General features: G+C 63.2%; 8 protein-coding genes across 8 annotated transcripts; 4 read left to right on the top strand and 4 right to left on the bottom strand.

Moving 5' to 3' along the window:
- Window positions 1–328: 328 nt before the first annotated feature.
- GLT1 (glutamate synthase [NADH]) lies at window positions 329–6,884 on the top strand (the record flags this gene model as incomplete). The annotated part of the gene is made up of 3 exons (XM_069349859.1): window positions 329–431; window positions 491–896; window positions 1,010–6,884. 3 exons carry the CDS (start codon window positions 329–331, stop codon window positions 6,882–6,884), a joined length of 6,384 nt encoding a protein of 2,127 aa, XP_069213403.1.
- A 243-nt stretch (window positions 6,885–7,127) lies between these two features.
- Q8F55_001225 (uncharacterized protein) lies at window positions 7,128–9,199 on the bottom strand (the record flags this gene model as incomplete). The annotated part of the gene is made up of 11 exons (XM_069349858.1): window positions 7,128–7,183; window positions 7,229–7,324; window positions 7,361–7,659; window positions 7,696–8,123; window positions 8,158–8,297; window positions 8,404–8,831; window positions 8,881–8,923; window positions 8,955–9,019; window positions 9,054–9,069; window positions 9,121–9,132; window positions 9,169–9,199. The coding sequence occupies 11 exons, from the start codon at window positions 9,197–9,199 to the stop codon at window positions 7,128–7,130; spliced, it is 1,614 nt and encodes a 537-aa protein (XP_069213402.1).
- Window positions 9,200–9,387: 188 nt separating this feature from the next.
- Window positions 9,388–11,176, bottom strand: Q8F55_001224 (uncharacterized protein; the record flags this gene model as incomplete). Its single annotated transcript, XM_069349857.1, has 6 exons — window positions 9,388–9,581; window positions 9,629–10,040; window positions 10,125–10,661; window positions 10,695–10,799; window positions 10,835–10,967; window positions 11,001–11,176. The coding sequence occupies 6 exons, from the start codon at window positions 11,174–11,176 to the stop codon at window positions 9,388–9,390; spliced, it is 1,557 nt and encodes a 518-aa protein (XP_069213401.1).
- An 897-nt stretch (window positions 11,177–12,073) lies between these two features.
- Q8F55_001223 (uncharacterized protein) lies at window positions 12,074–13,655 on the top strand (the record flags this gene model as incomplete). Its single annotated transcript, XM_069349856.1, has 5 exons — window positions 12,074–12,391; window positions 12,426–12,694; window positions 12,732–13,022; window positions 13,060–13,473; window positions 13,511–13,655. The coding sequence occupies 5 exons, from the start codon at window positions 12,074–12,076 to the stop codon at window positions 13,653–13,655; spliced, it is 1,437 nt and encodes a 478-aa protein (XP_069213400.1).
- Window positions 13,656–16,494: 2,839 nt separating this feature from the next.
- Q8F55_001222 (uncharacterized protein) lies at window positions 16,495–18,989 on the top strand (the record flags this gene model as incomplete). The annotated part of the gene is made up of 2 exons (XM_069349855.1): window positions 16,495–18,307; window positions 18,349–18,989. 2 exons carry the CDS (start codon window positions 16,495–16,497, stop codon window positions 18,987–18,989), a joined length of 2,454 nt encoding a protein of 817 aa, XP_069213399.1.
- Window positions 18,990–19,789: 800 nt separating this feature from the next.
- On the bottom strand, window positions 19,790–20,393 carry Q8F55_001221 (uncharacterized protein; the record flags this gene model as incomplete). Its single annotated transcript, XM_069349854.1, has 3 exons — window positions 19,790–19,850; window positions 19,893–20,189; window positions 20,305–20,393. The coding sequence occupies 3 exons, from the start codon at window positions 20,391–20,393 to the stop codon at window positions 19,790–19,792; spliced, it is 447 nt and encodes a 148-aa protein (XP_069213398.1).
- A 1,403-nt stretch (window positions 20,394–21,796) lies between these two features.
- Window positions 21,797–24,198, top strand: IDP1 (Isocitrate dehydrogenase [NADP], mitochondrial precursor (Oxalosuccinate decarboxylase); the record flags this gene model as incomplete). The annotated part of the gene is made up of 4 exons (XM_069349853.1): window positions 21,797–21,799; window positions 22,303–22,551; window positions 22,975–23,115; window positions 23,251–24,198. 4 exons carry the CDS (start codon window positions 21,797–21,799, stop codon window positions 24,196–24,198), a joined length of 1,341 nt encoding a protein of 446 aa, XP_069213397.1.
- A 1,107-nt stretch (window positions 24,199–25,305) lies between these two features.
- On the bottom strand, window positions 25,306–27,594 carry Q8F55_001219 (uncharacterized protein; the record flags this gene model as incomplete). Its single annotated transcript, XM_069349852.1, has 2 exons — window positions 25,306–26,658; window positions 26,713–27,594. 2 exons carry the CDS (start codon window positions 27,592–27,594, stop codon window positions 25,306–25,308), a joined length of 2,235 nt encoding a protein of 744 aa, XP_069213396.1.
- Between the last annotated feature and the right edge of the window lie 357 nt (window positions 27,595–27,951).

Genomic DNA, 27,951 nt, shown 5'->3' with positions numbered 1-27,951 from the left:
CCACACCCACACCCACACCCCCCCCCTCCCCCCGGCCAAAAAAAAACACTATCCCGCCCGTCTCACATTTCTTTCACCTTCCTCATACAACCTATACTCAAAGAGATCACTCGAGGGCGACTGCAGGCCCACTACCCCACAGAGCAATCAGTAGACACACATCTTATAGCTACCGTGTGTAACGGCTCACAGCCGAGCCCCTATCTCGTCCTCAAAGGTGGGTACCCCGCCACTGCCCGGCATCGGGTTCCACGGTGGCCACTTACTGACCTCGTCCCGTCAGAACCCCCTTCCTACAACAACCTAGCGATCCCCTCACCGCCAAAGTATGTGTGGTGTCGGGTTCATCTGTCACATCAAGGGACAAGGCGACCACAAGATTGTCAGCGATGCGCGCAACATCCTCGTCAACATGACCCATCGCGGCGCCAGTGAGTACTACGGCCCGGCTAGGCAGATAGGAGTTTGCACAGTCCCTGACGCGTCGCAGCCGGCGCGGACGCCCGCGATGGTGACGGCGCCGGTGTCATGACCGGTATCCCGCACGCATTCTTTGTCCGCGAGTGCCCCCACTCGTTTGACGCCCAGCTCCCCGCCGAGGGCACCTACGCCGCCGGAAACGTCTTCCTCTCAAAGACCGACTTTGCCGCCCAGCAGCTCGAGTTTGAGGACATTGCTCGCTCGCTCGGCCTCCGCACCCTCGGATGGCGCGTCGTCCCCACCGACAACTCGATCCTCGGCCCCGCCGCCAAGTCCAAGGAGCCCCTTATCGCTCAGCCCTTCGTCGTCCTTGAGAGCCACTACGGCCAGGGCAGCGAGTCGGCCGACGGCAAGTTTGAGGAGCGCTTCTTCCTCCGCCAGCTCTACGTCCTCCGCAAGCAGGCGACCCACAAGATGTGAGTAGTGATGGGGTTCCGAGTGGCGCGGAGGCGACGCAAGCCACCAGTGATGGTGGCGTCGGCCAGGGTGTAGGCGATATAACCCCCACGGGCGCTGACATTTTTGATAGTGGCCTCAAGAGCGGTTTCTACATCTGCTCGCTCACCCCGAGCAACATTGTGTACAAGGGCCAGCTCTCGCCCGTTCAGGTCTACAACTACTACCATGACCTCAACCACGCGCTTTACGCGTCGCACTTTGCGCTCGTCCACTCGCGTTTCTCCACAAACACGTTCCCCTCGTGGGACCGTGCCCAGCCCATGCGCTGGGCCGCCCACAACGGTGAGATCAACACCGTCCGTGGCAACAAGAACTGGATGCGTGCTCGCGAGGGCCACCTCAAGTCCGAGCACTTTGGAGAGGAGCTCGAGCTTCTTTACCCTATCGTCGAGACCGGCGGTTCCGACTCGGCTGCCTTTGACAACGTCCTCGAGCTGCTCGTTGTCAACGGCGTTCTTACCCTTCCCGAGGCTGTCATGATGATGGTCCCCGAGGCTTGGCAGAACAACGACCTCATGGAGCCCGAGAAGAAGGCCTTCTACGCTTGGGCTGGATCCCTTATGGAGCCCTGGGACGGCCCCGCTCTCTTCACCTTCTCGGACGGCCGCTACTGCGGTGCCAACCTTGACCGTAACGGTCTCCGTCCTTGCCGTTTCGTCGTGACTTCCGACGACATCATGGTGTGCGCCTCCGAGGTCGGCACCATTGCCATCGACCCCGAGCGCATCATCCAGAAGGGCCGTCTCAAGCCCGGACGTATGCTCCTCGTCGACACCAAGGAGGGCCGCATCGTCGACGACCGCGAGCTCAAGCTCACCACTGCCAAGCGCCAGCCGTTTGCCTCGTGGGTCGAGTCGCAGGTTATGCGCCTCCCCGACGTTGTCCGCCGCGTCGCCCGCCACCAGGACATTGAGGTCAAGCTCGACTCGACTCCTCTTGCCACCGACCCCAAGCTCGAGGCCTTCGGCTTCACTCTTGAGCAGCTCTCGATGCTCATGCTCCCCATGGTTCAGGAGGGCCACGAAGCCCTCGGCTCGATGGGTAACGACGCCGCCCTCGCATGCGTCTCCGGCACCCCGCGTACCGTGTACGACTACTTCCGCCAGCTCTTCGCTCAGGTCACCAACCCCCCGATTGACCCCATTCGCGAGGCGATTGTCATGTCGCTCGAGACGCTTGTTGGCCCCGAGGGCAACCTCCTCGAGATCCGCACCAACCAGCTGCACCGTCTCCACCTCAAGTCGCCCATCCTCTCCATCCAGGAGATGAACGCTATCAAGCACTTCTCGGTCTCGCACGCCGACTGGGAGACCAGGATCATCGACCTCACTTTCGACAAGGGCGAGGGTCTCCCTGGCTACCGCGCCGCCCTCGAGCGTGTCAAGCAGGAGGCTCTCGAGGCCGTTAACGAGGGCTTCAAGATTGTCGTCCTCTCGGACCGCGCTACCAGCGCCGACCGCGTCGCGCTCTCGGCCCTCCTCGCCACTGGTGGTGTCAACAGCTACCTCGTCTCGAAGAAGAAGCGTTCCGACGTCGCCATCATGGTCGAGACTGCCGAGGCTCGCGAGGTCCACCACATGTGTGTCCTTGCCGGCTACGGTGCCGACGCCATCTGCCCGTGGCTCCTCATGGAGATGATCTACAAGATTGAGCGCGAGGGCATGGCCAAGGACGGCCAGACTGCCGAAGAGCTCATTACCAACTACAAGAAGGCCAACGACGAGGGTATCCTCAAGGTCCTCTCCAAGATGGGTGTCTCCACCCTCGCCTCGTACAAGGGTGCCCAGCTCTTCGAGGCCCTCGGTATTCACGAGGAAGTCATTAACGAGTGCTTCGTCGGCACCGCCTCGCGTGTGCAGGGTGCCACCTTTGAGCTCCTTGCCATGGACGCGTTCGAGTTCCACGAGCGCGCCTGGCCCTCGCGCGCCACCATCCGTACCCCCGGCCTCCCCGAGGCAGGCGAGTACCACTACCGCCAGGGTTCCGACCTGCGCATCAACGAGCCCGCGTCGATCGCCTCGCTCCAGGACGCTGTCCGCACCAAGAACCAGCAGGCCTACGACTCGTACTCGAAGAACTCGCGCGAGTCGATCAAGCGTGCCACTCTCCGTGGTCTCCTCGAGTTTGACTTCGAGAACGCCACCCCGGTCCCCATTGACCAGGTCGAGCCTTGGAACGAGATTGTTCGCCGCTGTGTCACTGGCGCCATGTCGTACGGTTCCATTTCGATGGAGGCCCACACCACCCTCGCCGTCGCCATGAACCGCCTCGGCGGCAAGTCCAACACTGGTGAAGGTGGTGAGGACGCTGAGCGTTCCATCCCCATCCCCGGCCCTGGTGCCGAGGGCGCCTACACCCACTCGATGGAGCTCCAGCCCGCCTGGGACTCGCGTCGCTCGGCCATCAAGCAGGTCGCCTCGGGTCGTTTCGGTGTCACCTCCAACTACCTCGCCGACTCGGACGAGCTCCAGATCAAGATGGCCCAGGGTGCCAAGCCCGGTGAGGGTGGTGAGCTTCCCGGCCACAAGGTCTCCAACTCGATCGGTCGCACCCGTCACTCGACCCCCGGTGTTACCCTCGTGTCGCCTCCTCCTCACCACGACATTTACTCGATCGAGGACTTGAAGCAGCTCATCTACGACCTCAAGTCGTCCAACCCCCGCGCCCGTGTCTCGGTCAAGCTCGTCTCCGAGGTTGGCGTCGGCGTCGTTGCCTCGGGTGTCGCCAAGGCCAAGGCCGACCACATCACCATCTCTGGTCACGATGGTGGTACCGGTGCCGCCAAGTGGACCTCGATCAAGTATGCTGGTCTCCCTTGGGAGCTTGGTGTCGCCGAGACCCACCAGACTCTTGTCCAGAACGACCTCCGCGGCCGTGTCACTGTCCAGACTGACGGCCAGATCCGCACTGGTCGCGACATTGCCATTGCCACCCTCCTCGGCGCCGAGGAGTGGGGCTTTGCCACGACTCCCCTTATCGCCATGGGCTGTATCATGATGAAGGCCTGCCACAAGAACACCTGCCCCGTCGGTATCGCCACCCAGGACCCTCTTCTCCGCGCCAAGTTCGCCGGCCAGCCCGAGCAGGTCATCAACTTCTTCTACTACATCATCGAGGAGTTGCGTGGCATCATGGCCAAGCTCGGTATCCGCACGATCAACGAGATGGTTGGTCGTGCCGAGCTCCTCAAGGTCGATGAGAAGCTCCGTTCCCCCAAGACGGCCCACCTCGACCTGTCGCTCATCACCTCGCCGGCTAAGCGCGAGGGTGTCGCCACCTACCGTGTCCGTCCTCAGGACCACAAGCTCTACGTCCGTCTTGACAACAAGTTCATTGACGAGGCCGAGCCTGCTCTCACCAAGGGTCTCCCCGTCGAGATTGACTGCGACGTCGTCAACACCGACCGTGCTCTCGGCACCACCCTCTCGTACCGCGTGTCCAAGCAGTACGGCGAGGCTGGTCTTCCCCGCGACACTATTCGTATCAACATGAAGGGCTCGGCTGGTCAGTCGCTTGGTGCCTTCCTTGCTCCTGGTATCACCATTGAGCTCGAGGGCGACGCCAACGACTACGTCGGCAAGGGTCTCTCTGGTGGTCGTCTTATCGTCTACCCTCCCAAGAAGGCCCCCTTCAAGGCCGAGGAGAACATCATCATCGGCAACGTCTGCTTCTTCGGTGCCACCGCGGGTCAGGCCTTCATCCGCGGTATCGCCGCCGAGCGATTCGCGGTCCGTAACTCGGGCGCCACGCTCGTTGTCGAGGGCACTGGTGACCACGGTTGCGAGTACATGACTGGTGGTCGCGTCGTCGTCCTTGGTCTCACTGGCCGCAACTTCGCCGCCGGTATGTCGGGTGGTATCGCCTACGTTCTCGACATGGCCCACTCGTTCGCCCCCAAGGTCAACATGGGCACGATCGAGCTTGGCAAGGTTGTCGACCCCAAGGAGATTGCCGAGCTCCGCTCGCTCATCGAGGAGCACCGCCACTACACTGGCTCCGAGGTCGCTGACAAGATCCTCCGCAACTTCCACCACTTCCTCCCCATGTTCGTTCGCGTCATGCCTCTCGACTACAAGCGTGTTCTCGAGGAGCAGGCCGTCGCCGCCGCCGAGGAGAAGAAGAAGCAGAGCGTCATCGACCTCATCCCCTCGCAGACCGCCTCGCAGGTTGACCTCGTCGCCACTGGCTTCGACCCGGTTCTCCCTGCGATCAACGGCCTCACTATCTCGACTCCTCGTCCCAACTCTACTCCCGCCCCCGGCTCGCCCAAGCACGAGCCCGCCCTCCTTGACATGGAGGACGCCATGGTCGACGAGGAGCAGGCCAAGGCGAAGTCGGTCAAGTTTGACAAGACTCGCGGCTTCATGAAGTACAAGCGTCTCAACGAGGCTTACCGCCCGCCCCGCAAGCGTGTCAAGGACTGGAAGGAGATCTCGAACCGTCTCTCGCGTGTCGAGCTCAAGCAGCAGACTGCCCGCTGCATGGACTGCGGTGTGCCCTTCTGCCAGAGCGACACTGGCTGCCCGATCGCCAACGTCATCCCCAAGTTCAACTCGCTGGTCTACGCCGGCAAGTGGAAGGACGCCTGGTACCGCCTGCGTCTCACCAACCCCTTCCCCGAGTTCACCGGCCGTGTCTGCCCCGCTCCTTGCGAGTCGGCCTGTGTTCTTGGTATCAACGAGCAGCCCGTCGGTATCAAGAGTGTCGAGGCCGCCATTGTCGACCGCGCTTGGGAGGAGGGCTGGATCGTGCCCGAGATCCCGCAGGTTCGCACTGGCAAGCGCGTTGCCATCATCGGCTCCGGCCCTGCTGGTCTTGCCGCTGCCGACCAGCTCAACCGTGCCGGCCACACTGTCACGGTCTATGAGCGTGCCGACCGTCCTGGTGGTCTGCTCGAGTACGGTATCCCCAACATGAAGCTCGACAAGGCGATTGTCAAGCGCCGTATCGACCTCATGATCGCTGAGGGTGTCAAGATTGTCTGCAACGCCGAGGTCGGTGTCACGCACGACGCCGAGCAGATCAAGGAGGACAACGACGCCCTCATCATTGCCACCGGTGCCACCTGGCCCCGTGACCTCAAGATTCCCGGTCGCGAGGCTGACGGTGTCCACTATGCCATGGACTACCTCAAGCCCAACACCAAGTCGCTGCTCGACTCCAACTTTGGTGACGGCAAGTACATCAACGCCGAGGGCAAGGACGTCATTGTCATTGGTGGTGGTGACACTGGTAACGACTGTATCGGCTCTGCCATGCGCCAGGGTGCCAAGTCGGTCGTCAACTTTGAGCTCCTCCCCGAGCCTCCGATCCAGCGTGCGGCCAACAACCCCTGGCCCCAGTTTGCCCGTGTCAAGAAGGCCGACTACGGTCACCAGGAGGTTACTGCCTACACGCAGAAGGACCCCCGCGAGTACTGCATCTCGACCAAGCGCTTCGTTGTCGAGAACGGCAAGCTCAAGGGTCTTGACTCGATCCGCGTCGAGTGGACCAACGTCAACGGCCAGTGGAAGATGGAGGAGGTCAAGGGCTCGGAGAAGTTCTACCCGGCCGAGCTCGTCTTCCTCTCGCTCGGATTCCTTGGCCCTTCGCTCTCGGACGGCATCAAGTCGCTCGGCGTCGAGCAGGACCCGCGCACCAACATCAAGACGACTGGTTACACGACCAACGTCCCCGGCATCTTTGCCGCTGGTGACTGCCGTCGTGGCCAGTCGCTCGTCGTCTGGGGTATCCGCGAGGGTCGCCAGGCGGCCGAGGAGGTTGACCGCTACCTCATGGGCGACACCCGCCTCGCCCACCAAGGTGGTATCCCCACTCGCTCGTGGATCCCTCCCCACATCTCGACCAACGGCCACGCCGCGTCGATCCTCAGCGCTACTACCAGCGAGGTCGACAGCGTTGGCGTCGACTCGGAGGCCTCGGTCCCGATCGCTGTGGCTGCGTAAAAGCGTGGCCGGCCACCGCAGCACACTAGCACGGGCATGAGTCGAACTCATTGCCCCTAAAGATTAAAATCATTGGGCGAAACGATAGAGTGGAGGGGACGGATGGAGACTGCCCCGCGCTATCTAGAACCTTGGAGGTCACTGTACTCCAAGGCGGACTCGTTGTACTCAGAGTATGCAGATTCGTTGTTTGGGCGGGTGCGAAGGAGAGTGACGATACATGGTGTGGTACAGGACAGACTGTCATATCCGATACACGGACAAGGACTCGAGACGGGAGAGGTAGTCGATGTATTGTTCTGGACGTCAGCGCTTGCACAGCCACCAGCGGCCGTGCCACTCACGCAGGTACCCAAGAGACAGACCCTCGCCGCCGTCATCGGCAAGCAGGGTCGACGCGACGTAGCGGATCTTGCTGAGGACGGGGCACGCGTTGACGGCTGGGCATCAGCGACAGCAACACGGCGGGCACGCACCGACGAGCTCGAGGGGCAGGGCCTGGAGCACGCGCAGGAGCGTGCTGACAATCTGGTCGCGGTTGACCCAGAAGGCGCGCTCGTTGTCGTGCAGCTTGTGGACGGCGAGCACGTCGCTGCGGGGTATGACTGCCGAGGGTGGCGGCGCCGCGCTCCAGCGCAGGTCGACGAGGTCGCGGCGGTACTGCACCGCCACGAGGCGGATGGCCTGCTGCGAGACGTACAGGTTGCTCTGCTGCACGACGATGCCCTGCTTGACGGGCGAGAGGAGGGCGTTGACGGCGAGGGGGAGGTCGGGGCTGTCGGGCGTCAGTCAGGCCCTCGCCCACACTCACGTCCCGACGTGCGCGTCGAGCTTGAGGCTGAGGAACGGCGGCGTGTCGACCAGCAGGTCGTCGAGCTCCTCGATGATCTCGTCGAGCTCAGTGATGCGGTGCAGGATGGTGCCCGGGTCGGGCGGCACGGCCTGGTCGCGCTCGCGCCGGCTGTGGATCTTGCCCGCGACGCGCCAGAGCGCCGAGGAATAAAAGAAGCCCCAGAGCGGCGACTCGGCGTGCTCGTGCTCGTCGACGTTTAGCCCGGCCGCCGCGAGCGCGAGCGCCTCGTCGTCGAGCGTCGACGGCAGCTGCACGCTCGCGCAAATGTCCTCGTTGAGCACGGGCCGCGCGCCCTCGCACGTCGCGCCCGACCGGTCGGCGCAGTACACGAGCCACCACATGCGCCGGTACATTTCGCGCTCGAGGGGCTGCATCGTCGCGTAGGTCTGGGGGTGAGTGCGGCCCCGAGGTGCCACTCACGCTCTCGCGGTCGAGGTTGCGCTGCACGGCCAGGAAGATCATGGACCCGATCAGCTCGCGGCACAGCGCGCTGTGCCCGTTTCCGAGGGCGACGTTGCTGGGGTCAGTTGGCGTCGCTGCCGGGCCGGGCTTACGCTGCGCTGAGCGTCAGCTGTCAGCGCGAGGCAGGGGCATACCAGGAGATGATGTACACTGCGGGAGCGTCAGCGCGGCCCCACCCGCCCACTGGCCCACCGGCCCACCCACACCGATCAGCAGAGTACTCGTCGTACTCGCGCTTGAGGAAGGCCATCACGCGCTCAAAGCACACGTTGAGCAGCGCCTTTGCCTCGTCGGCCGACACGGGGAGCAGCGACGCCGGCAGCACGAGCACGTTGGTCAACATGCCGTACACCATGGCGACCCACTCGTCCTCGCCTGCGCCGGCCTCGCGCCGTCGCGCGAGGTCGCGCTCAAAGCTCGGCCGGTGCGGGTACGGCACGAGCCAGAAGACGTAGTCAAAGTACAGGGCGACGAGGTGCGTCAGCAGCTGGCGGGGGAGCGGCGCGAACGGGTCGGGCGGGGGGGAGGCGCCGCGCGGGGGCGGCGCTGGCTCTGGCTCGGGCTCGGGCTCGGGGGCGGGCTGCCACTCGCGCGGGGGCTGCTCCGAGACACGCGCAATCTTGCGCTTGTACCTGCGAGTCCGTCAGCCCGCGCCTCCCCCCGCCGACGCGCGCCACCCACCCCGGCGCCGGCCCAGGCCGCTGGCGCACATGCGTGAACGTGCCTGCCGTCAGCGGGCCCACTGCCGCACGCACAGTCAATCTCGGCGCGCGCACACGGCGCGCACCCCCTCTGCCCGGGCACGCGCTCGCACCCGATCCTGCAGTCAGCGCTTACCCCGTGGCCAGACGTACCTCCGCACCCGGCAGCCTGCCGCCGTTAGTGAGCCCCACCGCTAGAGAGCCCCATCGCACCACCCACCGTCGCACGCCGCTGCGCGTCAGCTCGCCCACGCACGCACCCACTCACTCGTCGTCTTGGCGCCTCCGCGCATGCGCATCGTGGTTGTGCTTGGTCAAAGTTAGAGAGAAGAAGCAAACGACACCCGCATAGCATACCCCGGAGCATCTGCGGCCCGTCTAGCCGCCTCGCTTGCCCATGTTCGGCCCCGCCCGTTACCCCGCACTGCTTGCTTCCGAGTTCCCGAATTTGCATTCACCGAACCACAAACTATCCTAACGATCCCTGCTACTTTTGCTCTGGGCCCTCGCCCTCGAGCGCCGCCGCCTCCTCGGAGGCAGTCTTGGTCTCCTTGAACCGCCACGCCGGGATCCGCTTCTCGTACAGCTCGTCGAGCTCGGCATAGCTCCGCCCCTTGGTCTCGGGCACGGTGAACCACACGAGGATGGTGAAGAGGAACGCGAGCGGGCCGAAGAAGAAGCCTGCGGGTGTAAGCGCGGGCACACGACCAAGAAGGCGCAGCACTTACCAGTCTTGGCACCCCAGCCGGCGTACTGGTCGCTCAGCATGAGCGGGACGCAGTAGTTGAAGATGACGCCGTTGAGCGACTGGAGGATGGCGGCAATGCCGGCCGTCTGGGTACGCAGCACGGGCGTGCTGTTCTCCACCAGACTGAGCCAGCCGATCGGGCCACACGACAGCGCGTACGCGAGCACCCAGATGGCCATCATGGCGATCATGGCCGAGCCGGTCGACGAGTTGACGCCAATAACACCCATGCCGCCGACAATGAGGTTGCACACGCACATGACAATCCCGCCCATGATGAGCAGCGGGCGGCGGCCGGCCTTGTCGACGAGGTAGAAGGAGCAGAGGACGCCGAACAAAAGCACACACGACACGATCACGTTGGCCTCGAACGCGTTGGACATGCCGATCGTCTGGAGGAAGTAGGCCGCGTTGAACATGAGTGGGCCACCGACAAAGTTCTGCGGGTCAGCAGCGTGTCAGGCGGATGCACCCACCTGCATCGAGAACGGAATCGTCGAGATGAGCGTGCGACGCAGGTTGGTGCCCTTGAAGCATGCGAGCCACGAGTGCTTGCTCGCCTTGGCCGCGAGCGCCTCACTCTCCTCAACGTCCTGCCGGAACACGGCGTACTCGTGCGCCTCGTCGTACCAGTCGAGCTTGCCGTTCAGGCGGCGCAGCGACGCCATGGCCTCCTCGTGCCTGCCGTTGCGGCAGTACCACACGGGCGACTCGGGGAGGAAGAGCAGGACGGGGATCCACACGCCGACAATGACAAACTCGGAGTAGAACGCGTTCTTGTACTTGAGCGGGGTCGTCTTCTGCAGAATCTCCATGCCGATGGACGAGAAGAAGCCACCGAGGGCCCAGGCGAAAGAGAAGCACGCGAGGTGGATACCACGGAACTGCCTCGTCGTCGTCTCGGACATGTACGCCGTGACACTCGTGCCGATGAAGCCAGCGGCAAAGCCACACACAATCTTGGCGACGAGGTACACGACCCAGTTCTTCGCGACAATCTCGAGGACAATAGCCTGGGGTCAGCAGCGCCAGTAAGCGGCACTCACAAGCAGCACAAACGCGGTCAGCGCGTACAGGTTGAACTTGAGGCCGAAGCGCTGGGCCGTGATGGGCGACAGGCCCTGGAAGAGCACCTGGGATCCAAAGTTGACCTGGGCGTCAGCGCCGCCACTTGCTCCACACTCACGCCGTTCCACGCGCCGACGTGGTTGGCATCCAGCGCAAGCTCGCCCTTGTCGTTGTACTTGGTGCCAAACTGGTTGATGAAGCCCTGGTTGGCCGTGACCGCGCCGGGGATCGTGAGGGTGAAGCCCAGGTACCTGGGGTCAGCGAGCGCGGGCCTAGCAACCTACATGGCAGCGACCGACACGAGCAGGCCGACAACGAAGCGCCGGGGGAACTTTTTGATCGCCTCCCCGCGGCTAAGACCGTCGTACGCCGATACGAGGTGCTCGACATGCGCCGTCTCCGCCTTGGGGTCGTGCTCCGTCTCCGACTTGGCGTCGTGCTCAAACTTGGTGGTCGACATGGTTGCTGCGCTAGTGCTGGGGGCCCGATTGCCCCGCACGTAGCGGTTTATATGGGCGGCGATACGAGAACATTGTTTGCACGCGGTGCTCCCCTTGACGGGTTGTGGTTGTGGATGCCCCGCAGATGCTCCCAATCGGCTAGCCGACATATGCCGGGCCGACTTGGGCCCTTGTTCCGCAGATGACCCGGTGCAGTTGAGGGAAATGAGCGCGCTGGAAACCCACCTCGGCCATCATCCCTTCAACCCCCTCCCGAGGCAGCTGGCGAGCTATCCTGCTGCCAAGTCGCGTTCAAAACCCCGCGATACAGCATGTGCAAAGAGGATGACCGTTCGCCAAGCTTAGGAGGAAAGTGTCAAGCTCCTCGCTCATATCGAGGCCATCCACCCACTCGTGCGACCGCGGTCTTGACACACAGTCGTTTGCTGCAATGTTTCCAGGGGCGTCTTCCCCACGGAGATCCGCTTCCAGGGGACCTGGAGCAACCGAGCTACTGACCCCTTTCGAGTTGAAATGACTGGTGGGGGAGCAAGAACCTTTCACGTACTCCGGGGTAAAGCCGCGAGCTCCGCAGATGCTCCTGCGGTGTATGTACGTGCCGACTCCGCGGAGGTCACGAGGGGTCCGGAGTGGAGGGCATCAGAATACCCCTAGGGGTAATTGAGGAGGCCGGAGCATGTGGTGCACTTACCAAGATGCTCCGGGCGGAGGATGTTGTCGGCAGGCGGCTGTACGCGATCCAAACTTGGAGGTTGGACTTGCCGAACGCCCAAGACGGTCCAGAGATGCCCCGGAGCAACATCGTCTTCGCACCCAGCGGCCGAATGGGCCGTCTGAACCCCATATAGGCAGGAGTGACCGGCTTCCTAGCCCACAACTACCCAAACCCCGCCACCATGACCATCACCACCGAGCAGCACCACCGCGCCCTCCCGGCGGGCTTTCTCCGCGGGTTCGCCACAGCCGCGTACCAGATTGAAGGCGCCCATGACCAGGACGGTCGTGGGCCCAGTGTGTGGGACGTCGCGCTGAAGGACAAGGAGAACGGGGACGTCGCGTGCAACTCGTACAACATGATCGAGGAGGACATTGCGCTGCTCAAGTCGCTCGGCGCGAATGTCTTCCGCTTCTCCATCAGCTGGCCGCGCATCGTGCCCAAGGGTGGAAGGAACGACCCCATCGAGCCTCGCGGCATCGCCCACTACTCCAAGCTGGTAGGTTGCGGCGCCGTGCCTTGGCTGATCGCAGATCGACCGCCTCCTCGAGGAGGGCATCACGCCATTCGTTACCCTCTTCCACTGGGACATCCCGCACCCGCTCCAGCAGCGCTACGACGGCTTCCGTGCCAAGGGCGAGGGCCGCGAGGAGCTCTTCCTCGACTGGGACCGATACGTGCGCGTGTGCTTCGAGGCGTTTGGCGACCGCGTCAAGCACTGGATCACCCACAACGAGCCGGTCATCTTCACCTACTGCCACTTTGCCTTCCTCGACGACTTCAAGGTGGACGACAAGTGGACGTGGGTGCGAGTGGGGGAGGGCGATGCTAACCCGCAGTGTCGGCAAGAACCTGCTGCTCACGCACGCCCGCGCCGTCGACATGTACCGTAAGGAGTTCCAGCGCGCAGACACCACGATCGGCATCACGCTGCAGGCCGAGTGGGTTGAGCCCATCGACGACAGCCAGGAGGCCAAGGACGCGGCCCAGCGCGGTATGGACGTGTCGATCGGGTGGTTTGCGGATCCCATCTACCTCGGCAAGCCTAACGCGACGGTCGAGAAGCTCGCGCCCGACGCATATGACTTCACAGAGGAGCAGTGGGCGATGCTGAGGGGGTCGTCAGACTTGTAAGTCGCGGGAATATGGCGTCGCTTACCATCCCAGCTTTGGTATCAATCACTACTCGACGCAGATGGCGACGGGCAAGATCATCGACGACCCTCCCTTCAGCGCGACAATGTTCGGCTCGATCGAGATGACCCAGGAGCCCGGAGGTGTGCCGCTTGGACACCGCGGACACGAGGGCCACCCGTACACCGTCCCCTGGGGATTTTACAAGCTGCTCAAGTACATCCACGCGACGTGGACCAACGCAGGCGTGAGCTATGTCGGCAAGGACCTGCCGACGTACGTCACGGAGAACGGGTACGCGGGGCAGGGCGAGCGCGGGTTTGCGCTCGAGGACAAGCTCAACGACACGCACCGCGTCGCCTACTTTGAGAGTTACCTCGCTGCCATGGTGCGCGCCGTGCAGGAGGGCGTCCCCGTCGAGGGCTACATGGCATGGAGCCTGCTCGAGTGAGTCGGTATGAGTGCCCGCGGCTAATGTCTTCAGCAACCTTGAGTGGGTGAGCGGCTACGACCCGTGCTTTGGCGTCACGGTCGTCGACCGCGAGGGCGGTACCTTCAAGCGCACGCCCAAGAGCTCGGCGCTGTACATCAAGCGCTTCTTTGATGAGGCCGTGGCGTCGAAGGTGTAGAGCGGTGAGGAGGGAGACTTTAGATGCGACCGCCGTGTTCTTGTAGCCACGATCAGATGGACGTCAGAGAGCGATGGATAAGATTATGAGCAGAGAGAGATGCCGCGCTGGGGGCATAGGCTGGGGAAGAGGTGCGTGGGGAGCGAGAGAAGCACGGGCAGTTCCAGTCGAAGCAAACATGGGGGATGTGGCGGGGGAAGGCAGTCGCGTTGGACATGTCACTTAACCGCGTGTAGGTTGTAGGTTTTGAATCCGCTCATTAGAAAGTGATCATTAGAAAGTGAACTTGTCGGCGACATATTAATCAGACATGACTGTGGATGTTATTGCCAAGTCGCTCTCTCTCTTCTCTCTCTCGTCTTCTTCTATGTGTCACACTGACCAATGTGGCGTCGCGTCTCGCCCCCCAAAGAACAGAGGAGGACGGCATGTCCAAGACGGCCGTGCGTGGCCGTCTCCCCACATTGCAGTGCACAGGATAGCGCTCCGTAGCATTCAATGTTCATCACGGGGGCGCGAGCCAAGCAAGAGCCAAACACCTCCAGGCCCGCGGTGACTGTTCGCAGTGCCGGCCGACTCATGGCACTAACAAGCCTAGGCGTTTAATACAGGGCACGCGGCAAGTCAGTCACAGCGCAGGGCAGCTCGTCCGCCTGTCTGTCTGCCTGGTCTTCCTCGTCCCGCATGTCTTGGACTCTGGCCCCGGAAGCCCTGAGCCGGGCCCACCATGCCCACCACCACCGGCACCACACATGTTTCCGCACACGACGTGCCAGCGTGCCAGCCAGTGTGACGTCGAGCAGCACATGCATCGTCCCGTCCAGCAGCCAGACGCCGACGTGGCCTGAAGGCATGAAACATCTTCTCCTCGCTCCGGAGAGTTTTGGGCCAACAGGAACAGGTAGGCTACACGGGCGTGACTGAGATTGGTCGTGTCGTGTTTGGTAGAGAGGCAAGGAGAGCAAGGCGACGCGACGCGACAACGACCACGACGACCCGGCAGCGTCTAAACTGTAATTCTTGTTGACACGAGGTTGTAATAGACGAGGGGTCGATTGCAGGTAAACAAGCATCGGGACATTGGTTTTTGTATTCGACGACGAGGGACTGACGACGCGGTCTGGGCCAACGGCGGCCAAGCCCCTTCGCGTCAGCGATACCCACGCGCTCGAGTCTGGAGCGCACCAGACAGACACACGGCAGTGTCTTACACGCTCTCACTCTCTCTGTCCGCTCAGCTCACTCGCCCCACCTACTCTATGCATGCATGCTTTGCTACTGATAGTATCCCGCTGCGGTTGCCGCTGCAGAAGTATCTACTGGGTTGTGTTTCGAGCTTGTCGGTCGGTCTAATACACCAAACAGGAACCAAAACCGGGCCCGTTTCTGCCTGGGCCGCAGTGTAGTCGTCCTGTTTTTTCCTGGCCTTGGCCGCCTTGGTTGGCTCCTTGCTCTGCCGTGTGCTCCCTCGTTATGCCCTCTGCTGCCGTGCCGTGCCCGTAGACTCTTGATCTTGTTGCCGCCCGTCACCAGCGTCACCTCTCTGAATCTGCAGTCAGCCTATTCAAGCTCTTTGCCTGCCTCGCTCTGTCCAATTCATACCGTGCCGCCTGCGCCGCCTGTGACGCCGCCGCCCGCCGCATCAACTTTTGACTGTACATAGAGTGGCCATTCCGTTCAAGGCCTGCGCCGCGCCGCCCTGGACTGGCCCCCCTGCCCTATTGTAAACTACCCTCCCCTCCTCTTCCTTCCCTCCCTTCCCTCCCTCCCTCCCTCCTGCTCCCTCCCTCCTCCCCCCCTCGGCCCGCCCTGCCTTTGGTCTCCGCCGCCGCGCCTGCCGTCGCCGCCGCGTCCACCATTGACTGCTTGGTTGCTCGACTTGTGCTGCACCCACCCACCACCCCACACGCAGGCCTCGTGTCGTGGTCATCATCGCGCCGCCCACCATCGCACCACCACACTCGTTACTGCTACGACCTTTGACGACTCGTGTCCTTTTTACACATCGCATTATACCCCCAAGCCAACTCCGACAACCACTTCGCATCTGAAACCCACGTCGACGGCGCCTCCCCGCTCATTCCCTTACGCGCCGCCGCCGCCGCCGCCGACGCTCCTCACTATTTTCCCCGTCGTCCCTTGTCGCCCCCCCCTCCGTTCGCGTGAACAACATTGTCGACGGCCCCAACATCTCGACGCCCATCCGCTCGCCATACCAGTGACTTTTGTCGCCCAAGTCGCGTCCACTATACCCCCATCGCGTCACCTTGCTTGCTAGTGCCGCCGTCTGCGCGCCAGCGGGCACGGCCTTGTTGTTTTGGCCACCATCACCGCGTCACCTCGCCCCCCACAAACCCCTCCCATCACGCCTCCCACGCCTTTGACGGCCAACAGCACCCACGGCAACGGCGGCGGCACGACCAGCAGCCGCCCGCCAGCGATGAACAAGTCCCTGCCGCCGCCTCCAGCGGCGGCGAGGCGGACGGCGTACCGCACTAGCTTGCATACGCCGCCAAAGACGCCCCCTCCGACATCAGAGTTCCCTGGCTCATCGACCGCTGCTGCTCTTGTCAATGGTGGTCGCACTCCTAGGCCAAGTCACAGCAGCAGCTCGGCAAACGCAACTGTTGGTTCAGCTGGTGGTCGAGAGAATGTTACACCATCAACATCAAACCCGACTGTCGCTCCCCAAATCTCTCGCTCGATAACCTCCTCAAGCACGGGCTTGAGCACAGGCGCCAGCTCGAGCTCTGGCGTCGGGGCAGGCCTAAGCGTTGGCGGTGCGACGTTGAACGGCAGCAGCGGCGGCGGCCCTATGCCTTCCCGCCGACACACGCACATGCCCACCTCGAGCACGAGCACGGTCAACGGCACGTCGAGCCTTGTCAGTGGGGTTGACGGCAGCGGGGCCAGTAGTAACGGTGGGGCCGGCAGCGCCGGCGGGGGTGGCTCTGGATTGTCTGCTCAGGACATGGAGTCACACCTCGCCGTCCTTGAAGGCCTGGGTCCCCCTGGCGCGACAAGACGGCCAACCAGGCGCGTGCGCTCGATTGAGCGGACGTGGCAGTGGGTCAAGTCGCGCTCGAGCGTGTACGGCGAGGCGGCGCTAGCTGGTGGCTTGGACCCTGCAAGTGAAGAAGAAGGCTTTGGTCAACTTGGTCACGGCGGCAGCACCAGCAGCGGCTTGGGTCGACTAGGTCCTCCATCCGGTGATCCTGGTCCATTGAGACCAGTGACCATGGGTTCATCACCTCCACGCCGCCAGTCCGACATCGACCCAGACGAGCGCCGCCGTCGCCGACAGGGGTTGACACCAGAGAGCCTGCGCCCCGCATCGACCGTCGGCAGTACGTCACTTGCAACTCCACGTCCCCGTCCGACATCCCGCATCCTCGAGCCCATCGACACGGCTTCCACCTATCGCCGTCCTCCGCGACCCCTCACCACCGTCGGCGAGTCTTCCATCTCACCATCCAGCGAGAATGGGCACATCCTCCCACCGCGCGCACGGTCGACGACCCCGCTCTCGGCTTCGAGTGCGTCAGGCCCTCGTTCCGGCACCATCAACATGGTCCAGCCGCAGCGTTTACCCCCCTCTGTCAAGAACACCCGACCCCGCCCCATGCCTCTGGTGCCCGGCAGCGTTGACGTCGGCATGCCCTCGACGACTGGGTCCAGCACTTCCATCGCATCTGCAGCGTCTTCGGCGTCCTCAGCCCGACCTCGCGTCCCTGTCCAGTCCATCACCGACATTGTGAGACGACACAGCTCTGCGGTCACGTTGGCCCAGGAAACTGCAAAGGACCGTGCGCGACAAGAACTTGCATCTCGTCCCGACCTGGCAATGCGACCACCGCCAGCTCCCGAGGTCCGCCGTCGTCGCCCAGAAACACCGGGCAGCAGAACGACTTCGGTGGACACGACGTCCGAGACGGATTCGGTTGTCAGAGCAGACTTCCAGCTCGCTCAGTCGGCCATTGATCACCTCACTCCAAAGCCATCCCCCGTTGCGGCTCCAATCCCGACCCCTCCACCAGGATCGACGCCGACACCGCCCCCGCGGGGCAGCAATGTTTCATCTCCCACACCTGATCCGTCTCCTCGGTCGACCAAGCGCGTCCAGAGCCCCGACCTCAACCGCCAGCGCTCCGGCACGTCTGTCAATCGCCCCAGCTCGACGTCGCCGATGCCCCAGGATGACGATGCGCAGGCAATCGGCATGTACCTCCGTTCGCCGCAGCTCAACCGCATCATGCTGCTACCGCGACCGTATCCTGAACGCCCCCTTCAAGTGTCATTGGCCGATCTCGGCAAGCCCGACGGACGGCCCGTGCTTGTGTTCCTCGGCCTCGGGTGCGTTCGCTACCTCATTGCGCTCTACGATGAGCTGGCGCGCGCCCTCGGCCTCCGCCTCATCTGCATTGACCGCTGGGGACTGGGCAAGACGGACCAGGTGCCGCAGGACAGGCGCGGCTTGCTCGACTGGGCCGATGTCGTGCGCAAGGTGCTGGATGAGTTGGGCGTGGAGAAGTTCCAGGTTCTCGCCCACTCTGCAGGTGCACCGTACGCACTCGCATGCGTCCTCAAGATGGAGCGCCGAGTTCGAGGCAAGATTCACCTGCTCTCGCCCTGGGTCGGAGGAGATGTTGAGGGTGAGTTGCTCATTGTTACGGCAGAACACTAACGTGCTTAGGCTACAAATGGCTGAAATGGGTCCCTAACGGTGTTATCAAGTCGGCCATTGCGGCGGAATGGCGCATCGAATCGTACTTTATGGGCAAGGCACCGAATGCCAAGCAGCCCAAGTCGCCGCAGATGGCGACTGCTGGTTTGCGCTCGACGGCCTCACTCGACGCCGACGGGCGCACATCGCGCTCGTCGTTTGGACAGGACGGTGCGCAACTGGAAAGCGGCGAGGGTTTCGACCCCTTTGCCTCGGAGCTGTACTCTGCACTGCCAGTGGTTGCGCCACGCTTGTCGACGGCATCGCCGACCCCGGTCTCGGCAGCGTCAGTTTCGGCATCACCAGCGTTCCCGCAGGCGCTCATGCAGGCGTCGCACGCGGAGTCGCTCTCTGGCACGACTGCCGACTTGCTGTCTGTCGTGCTGGGCCGCGATGCCAAACCTTGGGGATTCAGCTACACGGACATCCGGCACCCGTGCAAGATCTGGTACGGCGCGCAGGACGACCGGGTGAGCGAAAAGAGTATGCGCTGGATGGAGCGTGCGATGGACGCCGAGCTCTGCGTCATGCCCGAGGAAGGGCACCAGCTCATGAGCTCGAGAGTGGTCATGTTCGACGTGCTCGACAGCCTCGCCGAGGACATGTCGTAGTGCGAGGGTTGTTTCGGACCGTTTCTGTCGGTTGGTCTTGGCCAATGTCGATCTAGTAGTGTCTTGTAGTAGTCCCTTATAGTTGCCTTTCTTGGCATGTATGTCTTAACTTGGCGGCGGGCGCGGCGCTTGACAGTCACTGACCTAGGCCCCGGCGACGGGCGACGGGCGATGGACCACTCGGCCCGTCGGCGCAGAACGCAGGGCGGCGAGGAGCGCCACGCCACGGAACGGGCTGGCGACGGCAAGCGGAAACACGAATCCGATGGCCGGTGGCGGCGCACGCAACGATGTTTGTCCTTGTCTTGCAACTTGGAAATGGAAAAATCGAAATGTACGGACAGACGGAGGGGCCGGGCGAGGCGCGAGGGGGGGAAAGCGTTGGGGAGCGCGGGGGCGGGGCGGGGGCGGTCGTCGTCGGTCGGGAGGGGGGGGGGAGGTGCCGAATGTGGCCGAGGGGGGTGGGTCTGAGCGCTGGGCGGCGCGGAGCGCGCGCTGCTGGGTGGGGGCGGAGCGCGCGCGCCGCTGTGTACGGCGAGGAGATTGCGCCGTGTGACGTAGGTTGTGATGTTCGAGGAATGCGTGCCGCCGTCGCGTCGCGTCGTGGCCGAGATAACGATGGTTGGTCAGTTGACCAGGTGATCAGTGATCAGCGATCAGTCGTCGCCTGCCTCCCAGGCACCATCACGGCGTCGGCGTCAGCTGCCTGCCAGCGGGCGCAGCCAGCACAACCGCCGCCGCCGCCCCGCCCCGCGATGCTAGATGATACATGCTATGCTGATGTGCGCCGCCTCGGCCGCCTACTTGTCCCCCTTGGCCGCGGCCTCGGCGGCCAGCGCCTCAGCCTCGAGCTGCTCCGGCCTATCCGTCAGCGCTGCCCCACGTACCCCCCACGCCACTCACGCCTTCCACACGTCCTTGCTCGCGTGCATGAGCTCGTACAGCTGGCCGACCTGCTCGTCGCTGAGCGCGTCCATCGTCTCCTGCTCGAGCCGGCGCCCCTTCCACCCCTTGCCCTCTGCGGCGAGGGACGCGCTCAGCTGGTCGAGGTACGTCTTCCACTGCTGCAGGAAGGCCATGACGTGCAGCGGGTTGTCGGTGCCGCGCGTCGCGCGGAACTCGGACTTGACGTACGCGTCGCCCATGAACCGCATCTCGTCGGGCAGGCCGCGGTGTGCGCGCAGCAGGCGGCGGTAGAGGCTGGCGGGGGTGAGCGCAAGCCAGAGGAGGCGGGATATTGGGCAGGAGCGGTGCCAGGCCAGGCTTGGTGGCCTGGCGCCCCAGCGGCCCGACGACCCCCGCACCACCGACTCACGGGATAGGCGGCAGCACCTGCGCCGAGGCCTGGGACAGCGTCAGGGGGATGCGCGCCGACGCGGCGCGGAGCGACGTTGAGGGGATCATGCTGGGTGTGCCGGGGGGCGGGGTGGGGGTGGGGGGCGGGGGTCAGGAGTTCGGGGTCTTGGGATCCTCGGGGCGAGATGCGTGCGCTTGAACAGCTCCGCGATGTTGTTGTTGTTGCCTGCTCGACTTTTGCGCCGTGAGTAATGTCGCCAGTGTCGCTGGCTACGGCTTGAACCGGTCGGTCCTAGGGGCGGGAGCAAACCCACGTGGCGGGCGGCGGTCGTAGACACCATTAGGCGACACTAGGCCCCGAGAGGACCGGATCTATTGGACATCTTTGGGCCGAAGCTGGAGAAACACCGATGCACAAGCGAGCGCGAGCAGGCGACAACGGCGACGTCGACGTCACGGCGGGGGGCCTGGCCTGCAGTCTGCTCGTTCTTGTGGGGAAGACAAGACGCACGAGGCAGGAGGAAGACGGGACCCGCCGCGCACATCTCGCCGCACAGACAGACACGGTCGAGAAGCTACAAGCACATGAGCACACGTCGCGGAACACGCGGGGCCCGTACGGCGTCTGCAGTACAGAGGGCGCTGCATCACCGCCGCCGCAGCCGCCGCATCGCAGTTGGAGTTTGCGGGATTCCACGACCACTGCCGCAGGGTGGGGGAGGCGGAGCGACTGTGCCGACTGTTCGCCGCGGCAGTGGCATGGCAGCGGCAGCGGGGTGGAGACTCCGCCGAACGGGCCGGCCTCGTCGCCTCGAGATTGCCCATTGCGCCGACGCACCCTGCCGCCGCATCCCTGCTGCAGCTACTACCCTTGCGGCTCGACCAACCGGGCGCGGCACACACGGCGGCCTTGCTGCCCCATCGGCGACCGACCCTGCGTGTGCGGTATCTCCAGCCAGCCAGTGCCTCGCAGTCTCACTCTCCCACGGGTGCCCGCGCCCCCCGTGTCGGCAGACAGACAGAGCCAAGAGCAGCCGCAGCAGCGCCAGCAGCAACAGCTCAGACAGGACAGGACAGTGCTGCAGCGCTGCAGCAACCTCTGTTGCTACGCACATCGACTCGGCCGATGACTGGCTGAGTGACAGAGCCTGGCTGGCACAAGCCCGGTTCAGTGGACTCGACTGTTGCTGGGCGTTGGAAAAGAATGGCCCACACCAAAGATCACGAGGTGTAGCTGGCCAGCAGTCTCGGAATGCAATGCTCGTTTGTTGTTCTTGGACATCATCCATACATTAACCCTCTGCTCGCAACATCACTTGCCAGCAGCAGCCTCGCCTCCTACCTTCTACCCCGCATCCCCATCGCACCCGTCGCTCAAACCCTCGGCGCGCCCGTGCCAGCCAGCCATCGTAACCCTTGAAACCCACCGAAAAAAAATCGAAATAACAGCCAGCACGCGCTCTCTCTCTCGCTCGGCCTACAGAATAGAATATCGCAACCAGTAACCAGCCATGGTGAGTGTGTGCGTGGGTGGGTGGGGGCGGGGGTACGGGGGCGGGCGGCGGGAGGGCCGAGGCAGCGGGCGGGGGGACACTTGCACACGCGGTCCCAACCGAGGCGAGTTAGTGTGGTGTTGTTGCGACGAGCCCCCCCAGCGGCGTCATGCCTCCACCCAAAAAGCCTTGGCCCAATTCCTCCTGCAAACCGACTGGCACCGAACAATGCCGACAAAAGAGTTGTCATGCGCGTCTGATGCCTTGCACCACTCGCCTTGCTCCCTCCTGGCTCCCCTGCCTCCCCCGCAATGCGGCCCATCCACCCATTTCTGGATTGCCTGGATTGTCATTGGAAACAGGGGTGGCGGCTACAGGCAGGCCAGGCAGGCAGAGAGACGACCCACCCCACCCACCTCCCACCTATAACACGATGCACATTGCTGACACGCTATTAATGCGTCTACTCCTTTCATCTATATACCCGTCATCTCTACTCTCACCCCCACTTTTACAAAGTGCAGTTCTCCATCCCCTCTCTCCGCTCTCCGTCGCGCACCGTTCTGCGTAACTCCTTCCTCGTCAACATGTCGCGCAACTACTCTGCCACCCCCGAGGGTATCAAGAAGATCAAGGTCGTCAACCCCGTCGTCGAGCTCGACGGCGACGAGATGACCCGCATCATCTGGCAGAAGATTCGCGAGGAGCTCATCCTCCCCTTCCTCGACATTGACCTCAAGTACTACGACTTGGGTATGGAGAACCGTGACAAGGTGAGTGGTGGCTCGTAGCTGCTCGCTGCTCGCTGCTCGGCCTGTCGAGCATGCCACGCAAGCATCCGTCGTCATTGCCCCATGTGCCGTTGTGGGCCGTAGTGTGGAGTAGTCGCTGCTGTTACCTTGGTGGAGGTTTCTCCGAACGAGCCGTGAATCCGGCCCGGAGTGCGGCGCGGCGGCGGCGGCGGGCTCACGGATTTTCGAATGCCAGCTCCAACCCTCGATACTCCCAATCCCTTGCGGGCCCCTTCCCACCTCACTCGTCGCTCGCACACGCACACGGCCACGGCAAGCGCCAGCGCCAGCGCGAGCGCGCGCCAACGCCGTTTATCCAATGCGTAGCCCCGTCGCCATTCATCCCTGAACCCCGAACCGCGCCGCGATGCAATTGACGAGTAACCCGTGCTGACATAACAAAAGACCGACGACAAGGTCACTGTCGAGTCGGCTGAGGCTATCCAGAAGTACTCGGTCGGTGTCAAGTGCGCCACCATCACCCCCGATGAGGCCCGTGTCGAGGAGTTCAAGCTCAAGGAGATGTGGAAGTCGCCCAACGGTACTGTGAGTAGCAGCAGCGTCCACGACGACGACGCGTCGGTCTTCTTTTTTTCTCGCGCTAACACGATCGTCACCTCCCCCGTTGTGCCCCACGCCCCGCACATGCCACCTCCACAACCTTCCATCGCACCACTATAGATCCGCAACATCCTCGGCGGCACCGTCTTCCGCGAGCCCATCATCCTCGACAAGATCCCCAAGCCCGTCCCAGGATGGACCAAGCCTATTGTCATTGGCCGTCACGCCTTCGGTGACCAGTACCGCTCGACCGACTTTGTCGCCCCCGGCCCCGGCAAGCTCCAGCTTGTCTACACCCCTGCCGACGGTGGCAAGCCCACCTCGCTCGACGTCTACGACTTCAAGGGCAAGGGTGTCGCCATGTCCATGTACAACACGGACGAGTCGATCTACGGCTTTGCCCACGCCTCGTTCAAGATGGCCATTGCCAAGAAGATGCCCCTCTTCATGTCGACCAAGAACACCATCCTCAAGAAGTACGACGGTCGCTTCAAGGACATCTTCGAGGAGGTCTACCAGTCGACCTACAAGAAGGACTTTGACGCTCTCGGTATCTACTACGAGCACCGTCTCATTGACGACATGGTCGCTCAGGCCGTCAAGTCGGACGGTGGCTTCGTCTGGGCCTGCAAGAACTACGACGGCGATGTCATGTCGGACGTTCTCGCCCAGGGCTTTGGCTCGCTCGGCATGATGACCTCGGAGCTCATCACCCCCGACGGCAAGACGATGGAGTCGGAGGCCGCCCACGGCACCGTCACCCGCCACTACCGCCAGTGGCAGAAGGGCCAGGAGACGTCGACCAACCCCGTCGCCTCCATCTTCGCCTGGACCCGCGGTCTGTCGTTCCGTGCCAAGCTCGACAACACGCCCGAGCTCGGCAAGTTTGCCCAGGACCTCGAGGACGCCTGTGTCGAGGCCATTGACAAGGACGGCATCATGACCAAGGACCTTGCCCTTGCCGTCAAGGGCAAGGCCATGACCCGCGAGGACTGGGTCACGACCGACGTCTACATGCAGCACGTCAACGACAAGCTTGTCGCCAAGCTCCGCGCTCGCAGCCAGTAAGGTCCTTTAGATGGACCGTGCTGACCCTGCGCTGGCCTCTCGGCTCCACTGTTGCAGCACCTAAGCTGTAGCATACGGATGCTAAAAAGCTGCGCCCGACTTGATAGTAGATCGCAACATAGCTCCCCATCACCACCACCACCACCCCCCCTGCCATCTCGACGCCTCTGGCGTGCGAGGCCTAGTTTATTCGCTGGATGCACACTGTACTGTATTCATTGCACCGAGTGGCGTCGGTCGGCGCAGAGGGAGCGTCGGCGCACTGACCGGCCAAGCCAAGTCAAGTCGCTCACTCCTAGCTGGTCCCCATCAGAATCAACTCGCCGGCGGCTATGGTCACAATCGGGCCAATCGGACGCGCCAGAGATCCAAGCGCCAAGGTTGGGCCAAACGTGTCGCCCAGTCCCTGTGTTTTGGCCCATACTGCCGAGTTTCGACCGTTAATCCAGCACTACCCCGCACGCGCGTGCGCCAGGCGCCGCCGGGCAAAGCCGACCGACGGGCCAAAGGACATGAGCGGCGGGCGGCGGCCAGTCGCGGCTGCGGCGTCGGCGCCGGCGCGGCGCGGGGCGGGCCGCAGTGGCGTGGCGTGCATGCCTGCCTGCCTGCCTGCGTGCGCATGCTCTCTACTCGCGGTATACCCGTGGCCAATCTGCCTGGCTCGTCGCACTCGTCTTTTCCAATCGCCGCCCGCTTAGCCCATTCTTGGCGCGCGTGCGCGACACTGCGCCGACGTCGTCGCATCGGTGTCAGTCCGATGCATGCCTCGTCGTCGTTAACGTGCGCGCAGCCGCCACGGATTCCATAGATTCCAGCTATTCCACTCGCGCCCGCCCGGAGTCCGGTCCGACCTACGGCACCCGCGGCACGCACGGCACGCACGGCTTCGCGACAATGATGCCAGTGCCGCAAACCCCAATCCCACAACGTCATAGATAACACACACACCGGCCAGCTTGGGTACAATGCATGCATACACTGTGACATGACGCCATCTCAAACAGGATCCCGTGAGCCAACGTAGAACAAAGATGCCAAGTAGTTGTAGTGAGTGAAGAGCAAGATTTGCTGATGATGCTAGGTTTGAAGTGTGGGTGGGCGCTTCATCTATGGGCCACGCGACGTGGTATAGGCCGCCGGTCCCGTGGCATAGGCGGCCGGCGTACTCCCTTGTGGGTACGGGCGGCTCTGGTCGGGATGAGGAGGGTGCTCATACTGGTCACGGTTGTAGTAGTCACGGTGAGGTGTGTAGCCCCCGTAGAAGAATGGGTCATTGCTAGGCGGCCCACCGGCCGGGCCCAGAGATGGAGGGGGGTGGCGAGCGCCGCCAAGGCTGCCAGCAGGGGGAGGAGGCGGAGGGGGGAATCGGCCACTGTGCGAACGCTCGTGGTAGCTGACGGGAGGAGTCGGGATGGGCCCCTTAACTGGTGCCCACCAGTGGGGGCCAGGCTCGTCGTACCAACGGCTCGTAGGAGGAAGGGCCGGCAGGTCCATGCGACTCGGCGGATCCATGCGACGTTCACGGTACTCGCCATGTGGGTCGCGAGGATCATGCCAGTGGTCGCGGGGGTCGACTCGTGGGTCAACGCGCTGGCCAGCCCGCGGATCCCGAAGGTCGGCTCGGATATCGTGCGGGTCGGCTCGTGGTGGGGGTGCGAGTGGTGGCTCTGCTCGAGGGTCCCGATTGTCACCAACCCAGTGTGGGGCAGGCGGCGCATCAAAAGGCCCAGGATGCCTGGGTTGAGGAGGCCGGTCGAACATGCGCGGCGCTGGGAGGATGTCCCGTTCAGGTTCCACATGGTCAGATGAACGCTGGCGATAGACGTCATAGTCTCCTGACCGTCCAAGCTGAGTCGGTGGTGGAGGGAGAGAGGCAACAGGTGGAGCAACTTGGGGAGGAGAGGGTCGACGGTGTGGGGGCTCTGTCGCTGGGTAGGGCTTGTCCGAGTAGGCCGGCGTCGTCGACGCCGAGGGTTGCCGGGTGTATGGTGCCTTTGTGGAGCCATGTGCTGGGTCCTGCGCAGGCGTTGGCTTTGACCACAACTGGGACGAGGGCTGTCGAGGAGCCAAGTCGACGTCTGCGTACGCCAAGGGGTGGGGCACGGGCTCTGGTGACACCCGAATCTTCTCGGGTCTTGGATTCAACAGTCCCATGCGGATCAGATCGTCCTCCAGGTCGTCCTCGGAGACGGGCTTGACTCCGAGGATGATGTCGCGCCGTTCTCGCGACTCGCCATCGACAAAGGTCTCAACCGTAGGCTCAGTGCCGTTTGAGAGCAGCTTTGAAGTGGGAACAGGCCAGCCACCGGAACCGCGACCTTCGCCGAGTGTTGGCATGTTGGTGTACTTGCGCTTTGTCGATGCCTTGTGCTTGTCGAGGTACGTCTTCTCGGCAACAAGACGGGACATCTTGCGCCTGTTCTCAAACATGAGTTCGAGCGCGAGGTCCTCGCAATCAGCCTGGCAGGTGTCAGCGGCAGTCACGTGTACCGGTTGGCGTTCGGCGCCACTCACATGGAACTGGAAGTGGGTTTGATTAATGCGCTCTTTCCTGAAACCGTCGAGCTCCGCGAATTCGAGCTCGATTTCGGCATCGAGTCGAGACCTCAGGAGGCCGCGTCTTCTCTCAAGCTCTTCCCACAGCGTGATGAGCGCTGGGTGGGTGCCGTCCAGAACAAGATTCTCCTGCTCGTCGAGGGCAACAAGGGCGGCGTCGATCAAGGCATGGCGTGCCTTTTGTTCCGCCACTGCCTTTGGATCATCAGGGTCGACTTCACCCTTCCTGAGCCACTTTCGACGCTTTCGAGGAGCACGCCTAGGCTTTGCAGCCTCGGCCTCGGCAGCTGCAACTGCAGCGGCAGTCGCTGCTGCCTCAGCCTCAGCGTCCGTGGTTGAAGTAGAAGTGGCGGCCGTGGCGTCGGTGGCATGAACGCCTTCGGCGGCGGAGCCTGGGGCCTTGGCGGGTGGCTTGCCGTCGTCACCAACGGCCTCTAGTGCTGGTTCTTCTACACTTGGGTGGTCGCTCGCTCCTGGCGTTGCATTGGCGGGTGTATCCAGACCGACCTCCGAGCTGACAGTGGTCGTGTCATCGTCCACCTTGCGTTTGCGATTTAAGACGAGCATGATCTTTTGATGAGGGACGGCTGACTCTGCGGGAGGTTCGGGTGCTTCTTCCGTTGGCAAATCGTTCCCCGCCGCAGCGCTATCAGCAGTTTCGGGCTCAATGTCCTGGTCGAGGTTGTCGAGCTCGGGTTCGCCCTCTTCGTTGGCATCCATTCTGTCGTCGTCGGGTGGCTTGCTGGGGTCGATCCCAGTGTCCAAGGCGACCTGGGCCTCGACGGCGTCATCAGACGCAGAGGCGTGTGCCGCACTAGCGCGACTGGAGCTTGCCGACATCTTGTCGGGTGACTGCTCTTTGGTCGACTGGCTCCGGTGAGCGCGAGTGAGCTTTGGGCGAGGGGGAGGAGAGGAGCTGTTGGCGTTTTGCAAGTTGATGTTGTTGTTTGCCGACCGTCCGCGGCTATAGCGCGTGTTTGTAAGAACGGTCGACTCGGATGTTGTTGGCAGGGTGGATGAAGATGGTTGGTGAGGAGAGTAGACTGCCGATGTGGACATGGTGTGATGGATAGGCTGTATACGGCAGAGAAGAGAACGAGGTTAGCGCAAGGCATGGGTTGGAGTGTGGGACATGATGGTGACGAGAGGGGAGTGTGGAGGTGGCTAGGGAGGAAGGAGGAAGGATGGTGGTGGTCG

The sequence above is a fragment of the Vanrija albida genome (genome assembly GCF_041260175.1).
Source record: "Vanrija albida strain AlHP1 chromosome Unknown contig_1, whole genome shotgun sequence".
NCBI lineage: Eukaryota > Fungi > Basidiomycota > Tremellomycetes > Trichosporonales > Trichosporonaceae > Vanrija > Vanrija albida.
Note: the sequence above shows the minus strand (reverse complement) of the source record. Positions and strands in the feature narration are given on the sequence as shown.